Source organism: Podarcis filfolensis, assembly GCF_964270895.1.
Source record: "Podarcis filfolensis genome assembly, chromosome: 8".
Classification (NCBI taxonomy): Eukaryota; Metazoa; Chordata; class Lepidosauria; order Squamata; family Lacertidae; genus Podarcis; species Podarcis filfolensis.
This window is the reverse complement of record NC_139611.1, coordinates 86,802,969-86,821,522: the sequence shown is the minus strand read 5'-3', so window position 1 is coordinate 86,821,522 and position 18,554 is coordinate 86,802,969. Positions and strand designations below refer to the sequence as shown.

The 18,554-nt window shown below is 48.9% G+C and overlaps 1 protein-coding gene and 1 long non-coding RNA gene across 4 annotated transcripts in view; one reads left to right on the top strand and one right to left on the bottom strand.

Moving 5' to 3' along the window:
• LOC310769210 overlaps nucleotides 1-18,554 on the bottom strand; it is a 34,138-nt gene that overhangs the window by 7,254 nt on the left and 8,330 nt on the right. The window lies entirely within an intron of this gene.
• Nucleotides 1-18,554, top strand: part of LOC310769053 (snake venom vascular endothelial growth factor toxin HF-like) — a 57,501-nt gene that overhangs the window by 35,184 nt on the left and 3,763 nt on the right. For 2 of the 3 annotated variants that reach the window (XM_083628125.1, XM_083628124.1), the window contains exons 2-7: nucleotides 6,670-6,904; nucleotides 9,234-9,264; nucleotides 10,776-10,972; nucleotides 12,660-12,739; nucleotides 14,902-14,931; nucleotides 17,429-17,491. In XM_083628125.1, coding sequence (XP_083484251.1) covers nucleotides 6,857-6,904; nucleotides 9,234-9,264; nucleotides 10,776-10,972; nucleotides 12,660-12,739; nucleotides 14,902-14,931; nucleotides 17,429-17,491 — 449 coding nt within the window. In that variant the 5' untranslated portion in view covers nucleotides 6,670-6,856. Of the gene's footprint in view, nucleotides 1-6,669; nucleotides 6,905-9,233; nucleotides 9,265-10,775; nucleotides 10,973-12,659; nucleotides 12,740-14,901; nucleotides 14,932-17,428; nucleotides 18,524-18,554 lie in introns of those variants that run through there. The other variant, XR_014551411.1, reaches the window with a different exon arrangement.

The following is an 18,554-nucleotide window of genomic DNA, read 5'->3' as shown; positions in this document are numbered from 1 at the left end:
TGGCCAGGAAGCCGAGCAAACCAGCAACTTCAGAAATAACAGCAGTAAGACTTGAAGGACAGATCCTGAAGCTGAGGCTCCAGTACTCTGGCCACCTCATGAGAAGAGAAGAGAAGACTCCCTGGAAAAGACCCTGATGCTGGGAAAGATGGAGGGCACAAGGAGAAGGGGATGACAGAGGACGAGATGGTTCGACAGTCTTCTCGAAGCTACCAGCATGAGTTTGACCAAACTGTGGGAGGCAGTGGAAGACAGGAGTGCCTGGCGTGCTCTGGTCCAGGGGGTCACGAAGAGTCGGACACGACTAAACGACCAAACTGCGGGAGGCAGTGGACGGGGAGAGGGGTCTTGCGTTCGAATCCTGCTGGTGGGCTTCCCGTTAGCGTGTCCGGGATGTTTGACCTCGTGAGCCACCAGCCTGACGCAACAGGCTCTCCTTAGGTTCTTAGAGGGGATGGAATAAGGCTGGCAAGGTCTTGGGCTTGAGGGAGACGAGCGACAGCCCCCTGCCCAGGCTCCCTTGTGTCCATATATGGCGACCCCCTTCCAAACTGGACCCTGCAGCCGAGTTTGCCCAGCAGGAAAGACGAGCCAGGGAATGCCCAGCTGCTCAGGGGCTTGGATTCTGCAGCTGATGCAAGGATCTGCAATGCAGCCTGGCACCCACCCACCCACGGGGGACAAGGCCTTTCCCCTCCTGCCCCTCTCTCTCCCCCACCCTGCCATCAGTGCCCAAGGCCCCCCGGGGCTCCTTGCAAACTCTGAGGAGGCCGGGGACCTGGAGAGGGTCAGGTGTTGGGCAAGGCGCACACACCACAGGAGACGTCTATTATTAGAGGCAAATACCAGCCAGGATAATGTCGCACGGAGGGTCACGCCCAAAGCTCTCCTGGTGGAGACATAAATAGCCTCTCTCCCCCCCACTCTGCTTGCTTCAAATTATTATTACTCTTATTAAATTCAACTGCCACAGTTTAATAATCATAGTACCATAGAATTCTGCAGTCTTTTCAATGTGTCTGTGTTTTGCTATCCCGTTTTACTTATTTGCTCCTTTTATCCTGTATTTTATTGTGTGAACCGCCTTGAGATCTTAATTATAATAATAATAATATTTTCATTATTTATACCCCGCCCATTTGGCTGCATTTCCCCAGCCACTCTGGGCGACTTCCAGCGTATATTAGCGCAGAGTATAAATCTAATATAAATAAATAAATAAACAATATTTAAAAAATAGAATTGTACATTTGGAAGGGGCCTCCAGGGGTCATCTATTCCAACCCCCTGTAATGCAGGGAGGAGCGCTTCCTAGGGACCCACAGTTCGTTCTTTGTGGGTTGGCAGCAAAGTGTGTTGTGCTATCAGCGTCTCTCCTTGAGCGAAGGAACGCAAGGTGCTCCATGCTCTCGAGAAAGCTGAAAACCTCAAGTCGACTTCTTCTTCTTCTTCTTCTTCTTCTTCTTCTTCTTCTTCTTCTTCTTCTTCTTCTTCTGTCGTTTAGTTGTTTAGACACAACTATTCCGACTCTTTGTGACCCCTGGACCAGAGCACGCCAGGCCCTCCTGTCTTCCACTGCCTCCCGCAGTTTGGCCAAACTCATGCTGGTGGCTTTGAGCACACTGTCCCACCATCTCGTCCTCTGTCATCTCCTTCTCCTTGTGCCCTCCATCTTTCCCAGCATCAGGGTCTTTTCCAGGGAGTCTTCTCTTCTCATGAGGTGGCCAAAGTCTTGGAGCCTCAGCTTCTCCTCCAGCACCAGAATTCAAAAGCATCAATTCTTTGGCAATCAGCCTTCTTGATGGTCCAGCTATCGCTTCCATACATCACGACTGGGAAAACCATAGCTTGAACTATACGGACCTCGGGGTCCCTTCCAGCTCCACAATTCTGTGATTCTATGAAGTTGGCAGTGAGACTCCCTCGGAAAGGGGCGCCCTCTCCTCTGTTGAAAGACAGGTTGTATGGGCATCTATTAATAATAATAATAAGAAGAAGAAGAAGAAGAAGAAGAAGAATATATTTATACTCCACCCATCTGGCTGGGTTTCCCCAGCACTCTGGGCAGCTCCCAACAGAATATTAAAAACACGATAAAACATCAAACATGAAAAACTTCCCTAAACAGGGCTGCCTTCGGATGTCTTCTAAATGTCAGATAGTTGTTTATTTCCTTGACATCTGACGAGACGGCGTTCCACAGGGCGGGCGCCACCACCGAGAAGGCCCTGTGCCTGGTTCCCTGTAGCTTCACTTCTCACAGTGAGGGAACTGCCAGAAGGCCCTCAGAGCTGGACCACAGTGTCTGGGCAGAACGATGGGGGTGGAGACGCTCCTTCGGGTTTACTGGGCCAATTCTTTAGCTGCGATTCTTGCACGCAGCGGGTTGGGCTAGATGACCGTTGGCGTTCCCTTCCAACTCTACCGTTCCATGATTCCTTAAGCGAGGGAATGAAGGCCAGAGCACAGGAGGGAGGCTGAATTATGTCCCTGTGGTCTCCTTGTGGAAGGGATGCTTCCTCACCCCTCCAGCGGAGAGCTCCTTAATTGGGGTCACTTCCCTTCCCTCTGACTGGACTCCCCTCCTCCTCCTCCTTCCTCTGCTGATCAAAGTCAAACAGACATGCAAGCTGTCAGCAGGTCCACGATTGATGACTGTCGGTCAAATCCCCTCATCCGGCCCAGCCTTGGTTCCTTGTGTGCTGAGCTGGCTTCCCAGCCTTGCAAAGTGTCCGCTGACTCCAGCAATGCAGGGGCGTCCCCTTGCCAAAAGCCTGTCCCGTTCTGTAGCTGTGAGCCACGCAGGACCCAGCTGCTAGGCCGGCAAATGTCCGGCAGCTGCATCCAGGAATTGAGGTCCTTGGAATGACGCCATCCCTGCTTTTCGGAGGGTCGTGTAGAAGACACCTGTGCGGTGATCCCAGCTGGTCCAAAGCGCATGACCCTGTTAGCTTTGTTGACTGCGGTGTGAGGCGGACAGGATCCACGGGAGACAGACAGAGCTTCCTCAGCTGGGAAATGACACAGCAAGAAAAATGGGGTGGGAATCTCACCCACCCCCAAGGCCTCTTCGTTCAGCCCAAAGAGATTCAGGGGGATTCTTTGGAGCTGCCCTGATGGCACACCGCCTTTTAGTCCTGGAATCTCACAGAATCATAGACTTCTCGACTTGGAAGGGATCCCAATGGGTCATAATTTGAAACCATGGGTTCAAGTCCTGCCCTCCAGAGCAGGAGGAAATAAGTCTACTCCATCTCCCCCCTGAAAACCCTTCAGATATTTGAAGATGGCTATCGTATCACCAAGGGACGCAGTGGTGCTGTGGGTTAAACCACTGAGCCTAGGGCTTGCCGATCAGAAGGTTCAAATCCCCATAACGGGGTGAGCTCCTGTTGCTCGGTCCCTGCTCCTGCCAACCTAGCAGTTCGAAAACACGTCAAAGTGCAAGTAGATAAATAGGTACCGCTCCGGCGGGAAGGTAAACGGCGTTTCCGTGCGCTGCTCTGGTTCTCCAGAAGCGGCTTAGTCATGCTGGCCACATGACGCCGGCTCCCTCGGCCAATAAAGCGAGATGAGCGCCGCAACCCCTGTCATCCGCGACTGGACCTAATGGTCAGGGGTCCCTTTACCGTTACCATATCACAACCCAGTCTTCTCTTCTCCCCTGGGGCTTGTGCATTGCACTCCTTTGCACACCTTTGGTAATCCTCACTGAACTCTAGCCCAATGGTTGCCATTAATTTAATTTAATTTGATTTTGAATTGATTTTAAAATGAATTGATTTTAGAATGCTATGTACTTTTATTGCTGTTAGCCACTCTGAGCCCGGTTTCAGCTGGGGAGAGCGGGATAGAAATAAATTATTATTGTTGTTGTTGTTGTTGTTGTTAAACCACAAAGTGGAGCATGTGCAGAGAGCGCTTTCCTAGCAAATGAAAGCCATTAAATGATTTTAAAAAGGCAAGAAAGGCAAGAGGGCCTGGGAATTATGCTCCCTACCCCATTGCTGCAGAAAGTTGTCTTGCCTGGTGGGGGCTGCTGTTCTGGGTGGCGGTGGAAGAGAGTGTCCCAGAGCATGTGCAGAGAGCCCTTTCTTCAGCATATGTGGTGATCTTTCAGATGCCTGCATCAAATATATCTCTGTCTATGTGACACACACACACACACGTTGGTCTGTAAGAAAAAAAATTCCAAAGCTCACAACAGGCCAAACCAAATATTGCAAAATAGCCTGGAAGCTTTTCGTTTCTTCACAGTCCTTCAACAGGCCAGCAAGAAAACAGAACAGTGAGATGGGATGGGAAGCAGGCAGGGAGGGGAAAATGTTGGCCTGAATCTCCATGTTTTCAACAGCCGAAAAACCAAAACCCTTCCCTTCCCCCTCCTCCCTTCTCCCATCAAGCCTGATGAAGATTTCTGGAGGACTCAGAAGCTAATTTTGTGATATTTTATTTTGTGGTATTTTGGCTGGCCTAATAAAGGTATGCACTACATCATTAATTACAACAGCCCTTTGAGGTAGGTTAAGCTGTCAGGCAGTGACTGGCCCTGAAGGCTGCACCTGGTGAACCCCATGGCCAAGTGGGAGGATGTGAACCCTGGTCTCTCGCAGGTCTCAGTCCTACATGCTAAAGCAGTGTTCAAAGTGTTAGTGCTGACCTTTAAAGCCCTAAACGGCCTTAAAGGCCCAGTATACCTGAAGGAGCATCTCCACCCCCGTCGTTCTGCCCGGACGCTGAGGTCCAGCGCCAAGGACCTTCTGGCAGTTCCCTCACTGCAAGAAGCCAAGTTACAGGGAACCAGGCAGAGGGCCTTCTCGGTGGTGGCGCCCGCCCTGTGGAACATCCTCCCACCAGATGTCAAAGAGAAAAACAACTACCAGACTTTTAGAAGACATCTGAAGGCAGCCCTGTTTAGGGAAGCTTTTAATGTTTGATGCATTACTGTATTTTAATATTTTGTTGGAAGCTGCCCAGAGTGGCTGGGGAAGCCCAGCCAGATGGGCAGGGTATAAATAATAAATTATTATTAGTATTATTATTATTATTATTATTATTATTATTATTATTATTGCAGTGGCACCCAAACTCAGAAACCCGCTTGCTTCCATAAACTCATGCCCCAGAACCCCACCCACCCTATAAAAAGCATTATTCAAAATAGCAGATTCCACGACCCACTGAGCAAGATAATAGCCCAATAAAATTCAAAGCAGGGAAGATTAATTGCATCTTTATTCAGATTCCAATATAAACGATGTAGTTTAATTGATTCAACAGCACAGATGAACTCAGTCGAGCGGCCCCCGCCTTTCAAAATCTGACAGTCATTTAGCAAGAGTCTTAACATTCCACATTATTGGGGACTAACTCGCTACTCAGCACATTCTCAATGCAATGGGTGGCCTTGATGAAGTGATAACCAGTGCCTGGCTTAATAAAGCCGCTTTAGCAGGGTTCTCCCCATCACCTCCTGGCAGATACAAGGGGAAGAAATGGAGGCAGTGAGAGATTTTACTTTCTTGGGCTCCATGATCACTGCAGATGGTGACAGCAGTCACGTAATTAAAAGACGCCTGCTTCTTGGGAGAAAAGCAATGACAAAGCTAGACAGCATCTTAAAAAGCAGAGACATCACCTTGCCAACATAGGTCCGTATAGTGAAAGCCATGGTTTTCCCAGTAGTGATGTATGGAAGTGAGAGCTGGACCATAAAGAAGGCTGATCGCTGAAGAATGGATGCTTTTGAATTATGGTGCTGGAGGAGACTCTTGAGAGTCCCATGGACTGCAAGAAGATCCAACCTCTCCGTTCTGAAGGAAATCAGCCCTGAGTGCTCACTGGAAGGACAGATCCTGAAGCTGAGGCTCCAAGACTTTGGCCACCTCATGAGAAGAGAAGGCTCCCCGGAAAAGACCCTGATGTTGGGAAAGATGGAGGGCACAAGGAGAAGGGGACGACGGAGGACGAGATGGTGGGACAGTGTTCTCGAAGCTACCAGCATGAGTTTGACCCAACTGCGGGAGGCAGTGGAAGACAGGAGTGCCTGGCGTGCTCTGGTCCTGGGGGTCACGAAGAGTCGGACACGACTAAACGACTAAACAACAACAACAAAGCAGGGTCCTTATATCACCACTTCCAGCGCCCCTGGGTGAATCCCGCCCCCGCCCCCAGGGGGCGTCACGGGCCACTTTGTAAACCCCCGCTCTGACCACCGCACAACACTGGCACCGCCCTCCTTTCAGATGCCACAAGACTCTTCCACCTGCGTGGCCAGAAGCGCCCCGTGTGCGTGCGCCAAGACGCACGCAGGCGCCGCTTCCCGTGCCAGGGCGCAGGGATCATTCCCTAGCATCTGCTAAGTTGCCGTCCCCCCCCCCCCCGCCTCACCCCCGGTTCCCTGAGCACAGACAGAGCCCTGGAGAGGCTCCAGCTGGAGCTTCGACGGGGGGGGGGCAGCCTGCCTCTGAAAGCCCCTCCTTTTTCCAGCTGGGGTGGAGCTCCAACTTTATTTCCTTCTCTCGTGGACATGCCCTGATCCCGCTTCCCTCTGCCCCTTCCTGCCCCCCCCCCCAGCCTCCCAGCCTCCCAGCCTCCCCCCCCCAACACTCTTGGCCCGCCTCTCCCTCCCTCATTTCGTCCATCCTCTTATTTGCTTCCAACTTCCAGGAGAAGCGGGTCAGAAGAAAGGTCTCCCTCTCCGCTGCCATCCATGGAGCGCCCGGTCGGTGCCACCCGCTTGTCCCCCTCCGGCTTGGCTGATGCCCTCCTCTGCTGACTCCGGAGCTGGGCGAGCCTGGACCTCGCTGCCCCAGCACCCATCGTCCGCTCCTCGAGCAGACCCAGGACGAAGAGGATGCCAGTCCCTGGGTACCTGGTGGCAATCGCCCTCTTGTGCGCTCAGGTAAAAAGAGCCTCCGGGTGGCACCGGGTGGGGTCTGGAGGAGGAGGGAAAGGCGCGAGGGTCTCTTCCAGGGCTCGGGGCTCCTGCATGCCCTCTTCAAAAAGTGGAAAAGGGAAGAAAAAGACCAACCTTCTTCCCAGCACGAAGGTCTTGCCATGTGTCCCAGAAAGCCTCGCCTCGCTGTTGCCGTGGGCAGAGCCAGCGGGAGACGGGTGTTAAATTCCCCTGAACTATCCGGCCTTGCGTATTTTTAAAAAATGCATCTGGGGGTGCAGAGAGTTTGGAAGGAGGCGAGAAACTATTTCTGTCCCAGGCAGAGCGCGCCGTGGTCCTTGCAAAGCGGGGGTTTTTTTTGCAGCAGGGGCACAGATTTCTTCTCCGTATGGGGATGAATCAACCCGGCGGGCATTCATTAGCGAACGTTTTTTGTATTCATTAGACATTATTAATTTCATTGCCTTATTCATCGCCTCTGCTTATGAGCCTCCAGCGAAGGGCAGCTCTGCGCCTGTCCCGGCCAGAAGGTATTTTTCATGTTTAGCTTGAATTCGCCTTTTCTTGTTTGGTTTGGGTCCTGTCCTCCGGATCAGCCGAAACGAGATGCGCTCCATCGTCTAAGCGACAGCCAAATAAGCCAAGTTAAAAGTAGGGGGGAATATGGCACACCGCCGCGCCCCAGTAATATCCCTAGAAGCGGCAGAGAAACCAACAAACCCAGTGGAGGCAAAACAGCTCGAATTGATTCGGATGCCTGAGAAAAGAAGGCCTTAAAAATATATATTTATTTACTGTTATTTATTTACCATATTTCTGTCCCACCTGTTTCTCCAAGGAGCTGCGCCTGCATCCCTCCCGTCCTCATTTAACCCCCACAACAACCCCGCGAGGTAGGTTAGGCTGAGAGGCAGCAATACGGTCGAGTGGGGGATTCTAACCACTAGGCAAAGCTATTAATTTATTTAAGAAATTCCAGGGCAAGACTCTCTCTGCAAGTGGACATGCGCACGTTCAAATGCATGGCGAGACGAGCTGTAGCCTGTAAATAAATGAATTAACGCCGTTTTGCCCAGATATTTAGAAAGCTGGTGCGAGTTTTAATCTGTTTTTAGCCTGTTCAACTTTTTGAAAGAATAATTGTCGTCAGTTCTTCTTATTGCTAATTTCATTGGTTTGGTTTTTTTTTGCAAACTGCCGTCAATAGCTCTTTTTTTAATACAATTAAACGGTGTATAAATTTTATGGAATAATAAAATGCATAAAATGATTATAGACAATAATTTTTGCCCCCGAAAACCGGCCGATTGATTCCCTTGAGCTGAAGCTAACTTTTAATTGTCTTGTAGCGGTGGACCGCCATCTAGTGGCTATCCCTGGTAAAACAGCTTCTAGATAGTTTTAAAAGAACTGCTTTAGAATTAAGAATTAATAAAAAAAAAATTTCTTCCAGTAGCACCTTAAAGACCAACTAAGTTAGTTCTTGGTATGAGCTTTCGTGTGCATGCACACTTCTTCAGATACTTAATTCTTTAGAATTAAGGTCTACCTACAAGAAAACATCAAACATTAAAAACTTCCCTACACAGGGCTGCCTTCAGATGCCTTCTAAAAGTCATGTACAGTGGTACCTTGGTTCTCAAACTTAAGCCGTTACAGAAGTCCATTCCAAAACCAAAGCGTTCCAAAACCAAGGCGTGCTTTCCTATAGAAAGTAATGCAAAATGGATTAACACATTCCATACTTTTATAAACAACCCCATAAACAGCAATTTAAAATGAATTTTACTATCTAGCAAGACCATTGATCCATAAAAGGAAAGCAATAAACAATGTACTGCAGTCACACGATCAGTCAGTTAGTAGCTGAATTGGGTTTCACACAGTCAAAAAACCAAAACAAAAAAGCCGCAAAAACAAAAATGCAAAATAGCAGAAACAGACAGACCTCAGCGTAATGCTCAAAGTGGAAGTGTGGTCCTCAAATTGGAAGTGTAGCACTCAAAATGGAGCACGTTTGGCTTCCGAAAAAAGTTCGCAAACCAGAACACTTACGGTACTTCCAGCTTTGCAGTGTTTGGGTTCCAAGTTGTTTGAGTATCAAGGTGTTTGAGAACCCATGTGCCACTGTAGTTGTTTATTTCCTTGACATCTGAAGGGAGAGCATTCCACAGGGCAGGCGCCACCACCGAGAAGGCCCTCTGCCTGGTTCCCTGTAGCTTGGCTTCTCGCAGGGAGGAAACCGCCAGAAGGACCTTGGAGCCAGACCTCAGTGTACTATCGCAGACCCCACCCAAGGGTGCTCCTTTCTAACTGGTCCTCCGTTCACTTACAGCCGGTGTTGACTTCCGAGCAGCCAGCAGGAGGTGAGTTTCTTGTTCCCACCTTCCCCTTTCTGAAAAACTCACTGCCTTCCCCACGTGGAAAAGCCACAACCTTCCAAATTGCAAAGTTTGCACCCAGGGGCAAAGAGCGTTTTGTTCGCCAGCTACAGCCCCTTTCGGACAGAGATGACTTGGCCACTGCACTCCAGGCACTGGTAACTTTCAGGCTGGATCATTGCAATGTGCTCCACATGGGGTTTTCAGTTGGTCAAAAATGGAAATGTCAGTGGTCCAAAATGCTTCGGCCAGATTACTGGCTGGAGTTCCAGTTAGATTTCATAAAAAGGTAAAGGACCCCTGACAGTTAAGTCCAGTCGCAGACGACTCAGGGGTTGCAGTGCTCATCTCGCTTTACAGGCCAAAGGAGCCGGCGTTTGTCCATGGACAGTTGTTCCATGTCATGTGGTCAGCATGACTAAGCCACTTCTGGTGCTATGGAACACCGAAACCAGAATGGCGCACGGAAACGCCGTTTACCCTCCTGCCAGAGCAGTACCTATTTATCTACTTGCACTTTGACGTGCTTTCGAACTGCTAGGTGGGCAGGAGCAGGGAGCGAGCAACGGGAGCTCACCTAAAACTTCCCTAAACAGGGCTGCCTTCAGATGTCTTTTAAAAATAAGATAGCAACTTATTTCCTTGACATCTGGTGGGAGGGCGTTCCACAGGGCGGGCACTACTACCGAGAAGGCCCAGACAGGTTCCCTGTAACCTCACTTCTTGCAATGAGGGAACCGCCAGAAGGCCCTCGGCACTGGACCTCAGTGTCCGGGCAGAACGATGGGGGTGGAAATGCTCCTTCAGGTATACCGGGCCTTTGAGGCCGTTTAGGGCTTTAAAGGTCAGCACCAACACTTTGAATAGTGCTCAGAAACGTACTGGGAGCCAATGCAGATCTCTCAGGACTGGTGTTATGTGGTCCCGGCGGCCGCTCCCAGTCATCAGTCTAGCTGCTGCATTCTGGATTAGTTGCAGTTTCCGGGTCACCTTCAAAGGTAGCCCCATGTAGAGCGCATTGCAGTAGTCCAAGCGAGAGATAACCAGAGCATGCACCACTCTGGCAAGACAGTCCGTGGGTAGGTAGGGTCTCATCCTGCGTACCAGATGGAGCTGGTAGACAGCCGCCCTGGACACAGAATGGACCTGCGCCTCCATGGACAGCTTTGAGTCCAGAATGACTCCCAGGCTGAGCACCTGGTCCTTCAGGGGCACAGTTGCCCCATTCAGGACCAGGGAGTCCCCCAAACCCGCCTGCCCCCTGTCCCCCCAAAAAAGTACTTCTGTCTTGGCTGGATTCAACCTCAATCTGTGAGCCGCCATCCATCCTCCAACCGCCTCCAGACACTCACACAGGACCTTCACCGCCTTCGCTGGTTCTGATTTGAAAGAGAGGTAGAGCTGGGTATCATCCGCATACTGATGAACACCCAGCCCAAACCCCCTGATGATCTCTCCCAGCGGCTTCATGTAGATATTGACTGTATGTTCTGCAGTGGTGCCCTTTGAGGAGGTCTGGAGCCGCAGCTACTGCCGAGCCCGGGAGACCCTGGTGGACATCCTGAGCGAATTCCCCCACGAGGCCGAGCACATCTTCAAGCCCCCCTGTGTCCCCCTCTGGAGATGTGCCGGTTGCTGTGGAGACGAGAGCCTGGAGTGCATCGCGGTGGAGACCCGGACCATCGACTTGCAGGTGCGCCAGTGGGGAAAGGGCTGCTGCCCTGCCCCGAGTCCTAGAACCACAGAGGCATCATGGAATTGTAGAGTTCAAAGGGACCCCCAAAGGTCATCCAGCTCAACCCGCTGCAAAGCAGGAATTGCAACTTCAGCCCTTCCTTACCATTGTCACCTTGCAAAGCTCTGGTGGTGTTCCCTCAACCTCACTCCACTTATTGCAGCAACTGGGGTCTGCTCAGGGTCCCAGACTCACAGTTGCTTAGTTACATGTAAAACCAGAGGCACACTTAATGCTCATAGTACTGTACGGTTGGAAGGGATCCCCCAGAGGTCATGCAGCCGACCCCCCAGTCAATGCAGGGATCACAACGAAAGAACTCATGGCAGATGAACCTCCCAAGTCTTGCAAGGAACGGCTGAGGTAGCTGAGCCTGGAAAAGAGGAGACTGAAAGGTGATATGATAGCCATCTTTGCATGAAGGGCTGTCCCATGGAAGAGGGAACTAGCTTGTTTTCTCCTGCTCCAGAGGGGAGGACTCGAACCCAGTGGCGTAGCGTGGGGGGTGCAGGGGGGGCGGGCCGCACCGGGCGACTGCTCGAACCCACAGCTTTGAGATACAAGACAGGAGATTCCGACTAAACCTTAGGCAAGGCGGCAAAGAGCTATTCAACGCCGGGGAAGGTGATGGATTCTCCTTCCCTGGAGATTTTAAGCAGTGGCTGTTTGGCCATCAGTCATGAATGCTTCAGTTGAGATTCCTGCATTGCAGCGGGTTTGACTAGATGACCCTCGGGTGCCCCTTCCAACTCAGTGATTCCACGATGGATGCCAATGGGTCAAATCCATATGACTTTTTCAGCCTTCCCCCCCCCCCCCCAGCCGTAGGCCGGTCCACCATCCCTCAGACCATGTGGTGGGCCGGACTATATATATTTTTTCTTTTTTTAATTTCGGGATTTTTGCATACATTATATTATCGCCTTCCAATTTTTAAATTTCCCGTACATTTTTTTCCTTTCTCTCCCTTCCCACCCCCAACCCCCAATATCCATTGGAAGGGTCAAACAATTATCCTCAGCCACGGGCATAGCGTCTTTCGTTTCCACTGAATGTCTTTTGTTCCAGTAGTTTTTATCCATTGAAGATAGGGGTTCCATCTGTTCCTGTGGACTTGACCTTCCACGTTGTTTCCTGTGACGTTACTGCGACAATGTCCAACTGAATAAGTTCAAAAAAATAACTATTCCATGCCTCTACTGTCCATTTTCCTCTATCTTCCCAACCTAAAGCTATCGTTGCTTTTCCCGCTGATATCATAGCTTTGAAAGTAAACTGGTCCCCTTTCTCTCTAGCCGTGTTCCCATTGTCATGAAATCAAAGTCTACTGAAAGCTTCAGTTTAAACAGTTTATTAATAACCTTTAGGATTTTATTCCAGAATTCCTTTACCGCTGGGCATCCCCAGTACATATGGGGAAACCATCCCTTGGCTAGTTTAGTGTATGACTAACATTGGATCTGATCCAGGATTTGGCGAGAAGCCTAGCAGGCACGCGAGGGTACGTCTGGCTGGATGAGGCCCAAAGTTCAGTCTTCCCCAGCGCACTGTCTCCGCCGTCTAGTGGGGCAGGTGCCTGGGGAGGGCAGGAGCTGGAGTGCGTGCAGCTGGTGGAAGGTGACGTGTCCCCCTTCCCCCTTGGCAGGTGGTCCGAGTGAGCCCCATCCTGGGGACGACGCAGCAGGAAGAAATGAAGTTTGTGGAGCACACCCGTTGCTCTTGCAGGTGAGACGAAGGCCAAGCAGGAGCCAGCTGGGAGATTTGGCAGGGAGGGTCTGCAACTGGATGTTGGGGGTGTGTGGAGGGGCATAAAGGGTTCCGCGACCAGAAGGAGGAGGAGTATCAGGAAGAGTGGAATAAATTTAATGATTATCTAGTTAAATTTGTTAAGTCAAATTAATTGAAAATAGCTTGCAGATACTTAATTGGCTTAGGATTTTATTTATGTTAAGTGATGAATTAATATGTTTAATTCCATAAGGTGAAGATTTAAGGATGTTAATGTTTAAGTTAAATTTCATAAGAATTGGGATTTGGAAAACCGTTAAAAGGACATGCAATGAAATTCAACCAAGGGGAAGCGAGGAAGTCACTTAACTTAATTTTCAATAAGGCTATGATTTATGTTTGTTTGTCTTGTGTGTTTGTTTGTTTGTTTATAATATTGTGAAAACCCGAAAAAAAATTGGGGAGGGAAAGGGTTCCGTTTCATGCCACAGCTCATTCTCGCTGTACCCCAGAACCTATTTCCCAAACCTATAATGTACGGTGCACTTGTAAAAGTGCCCCTGAGCACGTACAGAGGTCCCCCCCTCTCCCCCATATACACCCATTCCCTGAATTTTAGAAAATGTGCATTTGGGACTCTTTAGTTCAGGGGAAAAGAAGAGGAAGAAGCGATATAGTCGAAGTTTATAAATAAGTATGGTATCGGATAATCTGAAAGCTCAACTAAAAACCCAGGAAGTGGACAAATTGATGCAGACTGTAGAGAAGGATCTAAAGACCTTCACGGAGGAGGTCAGGTAATTGAAAGCGCAGAAATTCAACGGGGACAAAAATGATTATGCTCACAACAAAACGTATATTGGTGGTTCAGTGACAATGATAAAAACAAGAACAAACAGACCAGAAGATGTGCTGGTGGAAATACGCCCTAGTGACTGTGATTCCATTAGTGCCTCCAGTCACAGTGACATGGAGAGAGATAGGGAGTTGCAGCTTAGATCCAGTAGGCGCTGTCCGGGTTTTCGCAAGGGCCAGATGACACGTCCTCACAGGAGAAAAGGATTTCAACAGAATCACTCGTTGTTAATTTGTCTTCTCATAATTTAACTAGAGCAGAATTAAGTATATTAAAGCCCTATACGGCCTAGGACCCTCGTACCTACGGGACTGCCTCTCCTGGTATGTCCCACGGAGGACCTTACGGTCTTCAAACAAAAACATCTTGGAGGTCCTGGGCCACAGGGAGGTTAGGCTGGCCTCGACCAGAGTCAGGGCCTTTTCAGTACTGGCCCTGGCCTGGTGGAACGCTCTGTCACAAGAGACTAGGGCCGTGCAGGACTTGACATCTTTCCGCAGGGCCTGCAAGACGGAGCTGTTCCACCAGGCCTTTGGCCAAGGCACAGTCTGACCCCCTCCTTTGGTAATCCTCACAGAACTCTAGCCCAATGGTTGCCATTAATTTGATTTTGAATTGATTTTAGAATGCATTGATTTTAGAATGTTGTATTATTTTACTGTTGTTAGCTGCTCTGAGCCCGGCTTCGGCTGGGGAGGGCGGGATATAAATAAAATTTTATTATTATTATTATTGAGAAAGGATTGGGTTTTGTACCCACACCAGGCTATTCTGCCTTCCAAACTCATGTAGATATTCATAAGATCATTCGTCAAATCACACTTAGATCATGTTTTGCATGTATGGCATGGAGAAAGTGGCAATTCCTCGTCTCCCTCTCTCATAAGACTAGAACTCATGGACATATAATGAAGCTGGAAATTCAGGACAGATATAGGAAAGGGCTCCTTTCACACAGCACAGAGTTAGACCATGGAACTCACTGCCACAGGAAGCAGGGATGGCCACCCGTTTGGATGGCTTTAGAAGAGGAAGAGACAAATTCATGGAGGATGCTGGACTAGTTGGGCCATTGGCCTGATCCAACAGCCAGGCTCTTCTTAGGTCCTTGTGGAACCTCCAGCTGCATCGGCAGTCTATCTACATTCCTAGGTTCTTAGGGATATTTGGCTACTTCGAAAACAGGATGCCAGACTTTGTGCTTTTTCTACGGGAGAGACGCACACACCAGATCAGCTTCAACCAATCCCTCCCCTTCCGCTTGTTACCTAGAGTGTAAATATACGTTTTCCTCTTTTTCCAGGCCTCGGCGGAAACGTTTGAAAGGCGAGAGGTAAGTGGTAAAGGGATGGATGTGGGCATTGTGTATGCATTTACTTATTTCATAAGATTAAGATAGCACTTGATTGCAAAAAAGAAAAGAAAAAGCAGTTTACTACTACTACTACTACTACAGTGGTGCCTCGCAAGACGAAATTAATTCGTTCCATGAATTTTTTCGTCTAGCGAATTTTTCGTCTTGCAAAGCACGAAATCCCATAGGAATGCATTGAAAATCAATTAATGCGTTCCTATGGGCAAAAAAAGTCCAAACAAAGCCAAATTTGGTACAACAAGAGTTTATTAAGTGCTCTTTAAAGTCACACATACTGCAAAGAGCATTTCAAAATTCAAACCCAGAAAATTTTTTAAAAAACAGCGGAGTGGCCCAATGGTCACAGAAAATCATAAAAATGCAGGAAAAAAAAACCAAGCTTCCAGATTCTTGCAAACCCCTCCCCAACTGTTCCCCCAGCCACCCAGCACACAGAAATTCAAATCCAGAATTTTTTTAAAAAAACAGCAGAGTGGCCCAATGGTCACAAAAAATCATAAAAATGCAGGAAAAAAAACAAGCTTCCAGATTCTTGCAAACCCCTCCCCAACACCAAGTCCTTGAATTCCAAACACCCCAACCCAAAATCCAAAAACCCCCAAAAAAGTTTTAAAAGCTTAACTTACCAAATGGCTGCAAAAGAAGTTTTGGAAAAGCTTCAAAAATCACCAAAGTCTTTAAAAACCTCAAAAAAGGCTACTATGTACACTGCGTTCTATTAGTTGCTCCTTGAAGTCAAGTCGCAACTGTATTAACGGTGTTAAGAAAAAGGAAACAAACTTGCAAGACATTTTCGTCTTGCGAAGCAAGCCCATAGGGAAATTCGTCTTGCGAAGCAGCTCAAAAAACGGAAAACCCTTTCGTCTAGCGAGTTTTCCGTCTTGCGAGGCATTCGTCTTGCGGGACACCACTGTACTACTAATAATAATTTATTTATTGATACCTTGCCCATCTGGCTGGGTTTCCCCAGCCACTCCGGGAGGCTTCCAATGGAATATTAAAATACAATAACCTATTAAACATTTTAAGCTTCCCTAAACAGGGCTGCCTTCAGATGTCTTCTAAAATTCTGGTAGTTGTTGTTCTTCTCTTTGACATCTGGTGGGCGGGCATTCCACAGGGCGGGTGCCACCACCGAGAAGGCCCTCTGCCTGGTTCCCTGTAACTTGGCTTCTCGCAGGGAGGGAACTGCTAGAACAGCAGAACTAACCATGAAAACTCTTCAAAACATTCGGAAGATAAAATAAACAATGAAAACATGCATCAACATCTGCTTGCCTGGTGCCAGAGTGCAGGTGCTGCCACACTAAAATATTGACTTCTTTAGAAATGTGGAATGGGGTCTTATGCGGCAGCTGGAACAGGGCCATTTCCATAGATCAAAGTGGTTGAGAGGGAGGTACTTGGGATAAGCTGATCTCACAGGTGAACTGGTCCCAAATTGTCCAGGGCTTTATATATTAATAGCAGCACCTTGACTGTGGCCACTGGGAAGCAGAGCAGATCTCTGAGAACAGGTGTTGCCAAGGCTACCTTCCTGCCCAGGGCTGGATTTAGGTTTGATGAGGCCCTAAGCTCCTGAAGGTAATGGGGCCCTTTATATGTCCAGCTGTCCTTTGTCAACAACAAATGGCCGCTGTTTTTTTGTGTTGAATATATGCTATATGGTAATTGATGGACCTAATAGGAATCTAAAGCCATTTGTACATAACAAAATATGTATTTCACCAAAGTAATTGATATAGAAATGAGCAAACCAGTGATATTTTAGGGAGCAGCCTAGGAGGCAGGGCCCTTGACTCACATCATTTGTTGTTGTTTAGTCTTTTAGTCGTGTCCGACTCTTTGTGACCCCATGGGCCAGAGCACGCCAGGCACTCCTGTCTTCCACTGCCTCCCGCAGTTTGGTCAAACTCAGGCTGGTAGCTTCGAGAACACTGTCCCACCATCTCGTCCTCTGTCGTCCCCTTCTCCTTGTGCCCTCCATCTTCCCCAACATCAGGGTCTTTTCCAGGGAGTCTTCTCTTCTCATGAGGTGGCCAAAGTATTGGAGCCTCAGCTTCAGGATCTGTCCTTCCAGTGAGCACTCAGGGCTGGTTTCCTTAAGAATGGAGAGGTTGGATCTTCTTGCAGTCCATGGGACTCTCAAGAGTCTCCTCCGGCACCAGAATTCAAAAGCATCCATTCTTCGGCGATCAGCCTTCTTTATGGTCCAGCTCTCACTTCCATACATCACTGCTGGGAAAACCATAGCTTTCACTATACGGACCTTTGTTGGCAAGGTGGTTTCTCTGCTTTTTAAGATGCTGTCTAGGTTTGTCATTGCTTTTCTCCCAAGAAGCAGGCGTCTTTTAATTTCGTGACTTACATCATAGGAATCTACATAAGACCGTTAATAAATAAATAAAATTGCCAAAAAAGATTAAAAAGATTTACCTGTCTTTCCTTTCCCCAGGAGCCACCGGATTGGGGCCAAGAGGAGACCCCGGGAGCCAAGCCTGACGCCTTTCACACCACTGTAGGTACACGAGAGCATGGTGTCTGCGTGGCAGTTGGCAACAATAGGAAAGAGGCCTTAGCTAATTGGCGGGGGGAGAGATTGCCTACATTTAATACAAAAGCATTTCCAAATTAAAAATAAAAGGTCCATTGGGAGAACGTGAAGGGAAAGACTGAGAGCGGCTGCCAGCCAGAGTAGACAACATGGTTAGATGGACCAACGCTCTGACCCAGGTGGTTTCATAACATTATTCCTTACTTGTAAAACTTCTCAGGTGTCCTAGGAGACTGAAAGGTCAGGCAAGCCTTGCCTGCAGGCTCTCGATCAAAAAGATGCAAGAGGAAAGAGGAACGGGGAGGGCAGAGGAAAAGTAGCGAGCACAGTTGCCAATGCTTGAAGTTACATACTCAAAGCAGTGCAGTCTGATTTGGAGGGGCACCGTGCTTTTACTAGCATATTTCACACCCGACCAGCACCCCTTAGTTCTCTAGATGGTGGGTGGGGCCAGAGCATACCCCCCCCTCTGGCTTCGGGATGGAAGGAGGGAGAGAGGGCAATGTTACTATAGGATTAGCAATGTCCTGAGCTGCCTGTAGGTGCCGCTGTTGCTTCAGCCCTGGCGTAAGGAGCACCATAAGGTACCTTCCTATTTAAATCAGCCCTTTATCTGCCCAATTCTCCTCTCCTGCAGTGCAGAATTCTGGAAAGTCAGCAGGTGTGATGGGGACTGGCACCTTCAGACCTCTCAAGTGTAATAAACGAAAATCTGCCCTTATTTCCTTATGGGGGACACAAAAGCCCTTACAGAGTCCTTTGCAGGTTCTCCATCAGTCGGAGAAAAGAACAGAGGCCAAGCAGAGAATATTGAGAAGCAAAGCAGCTAGTAAGCCTGGTCTTTATTGAACTGTTGCAACAGGGTGCTCCCCTCACACGCAGGAAAGGAGGAGGACCCAGAACAAAGGTGTGCCCGCCCTTATATAGACATTTTAAATTGCCCGCCCTCGAGTCCAAGACCACCCCCAGACACATCATACCTACATCACAGAAGGGGTGTAGCTCAAGACCACCACCCCAGATACAT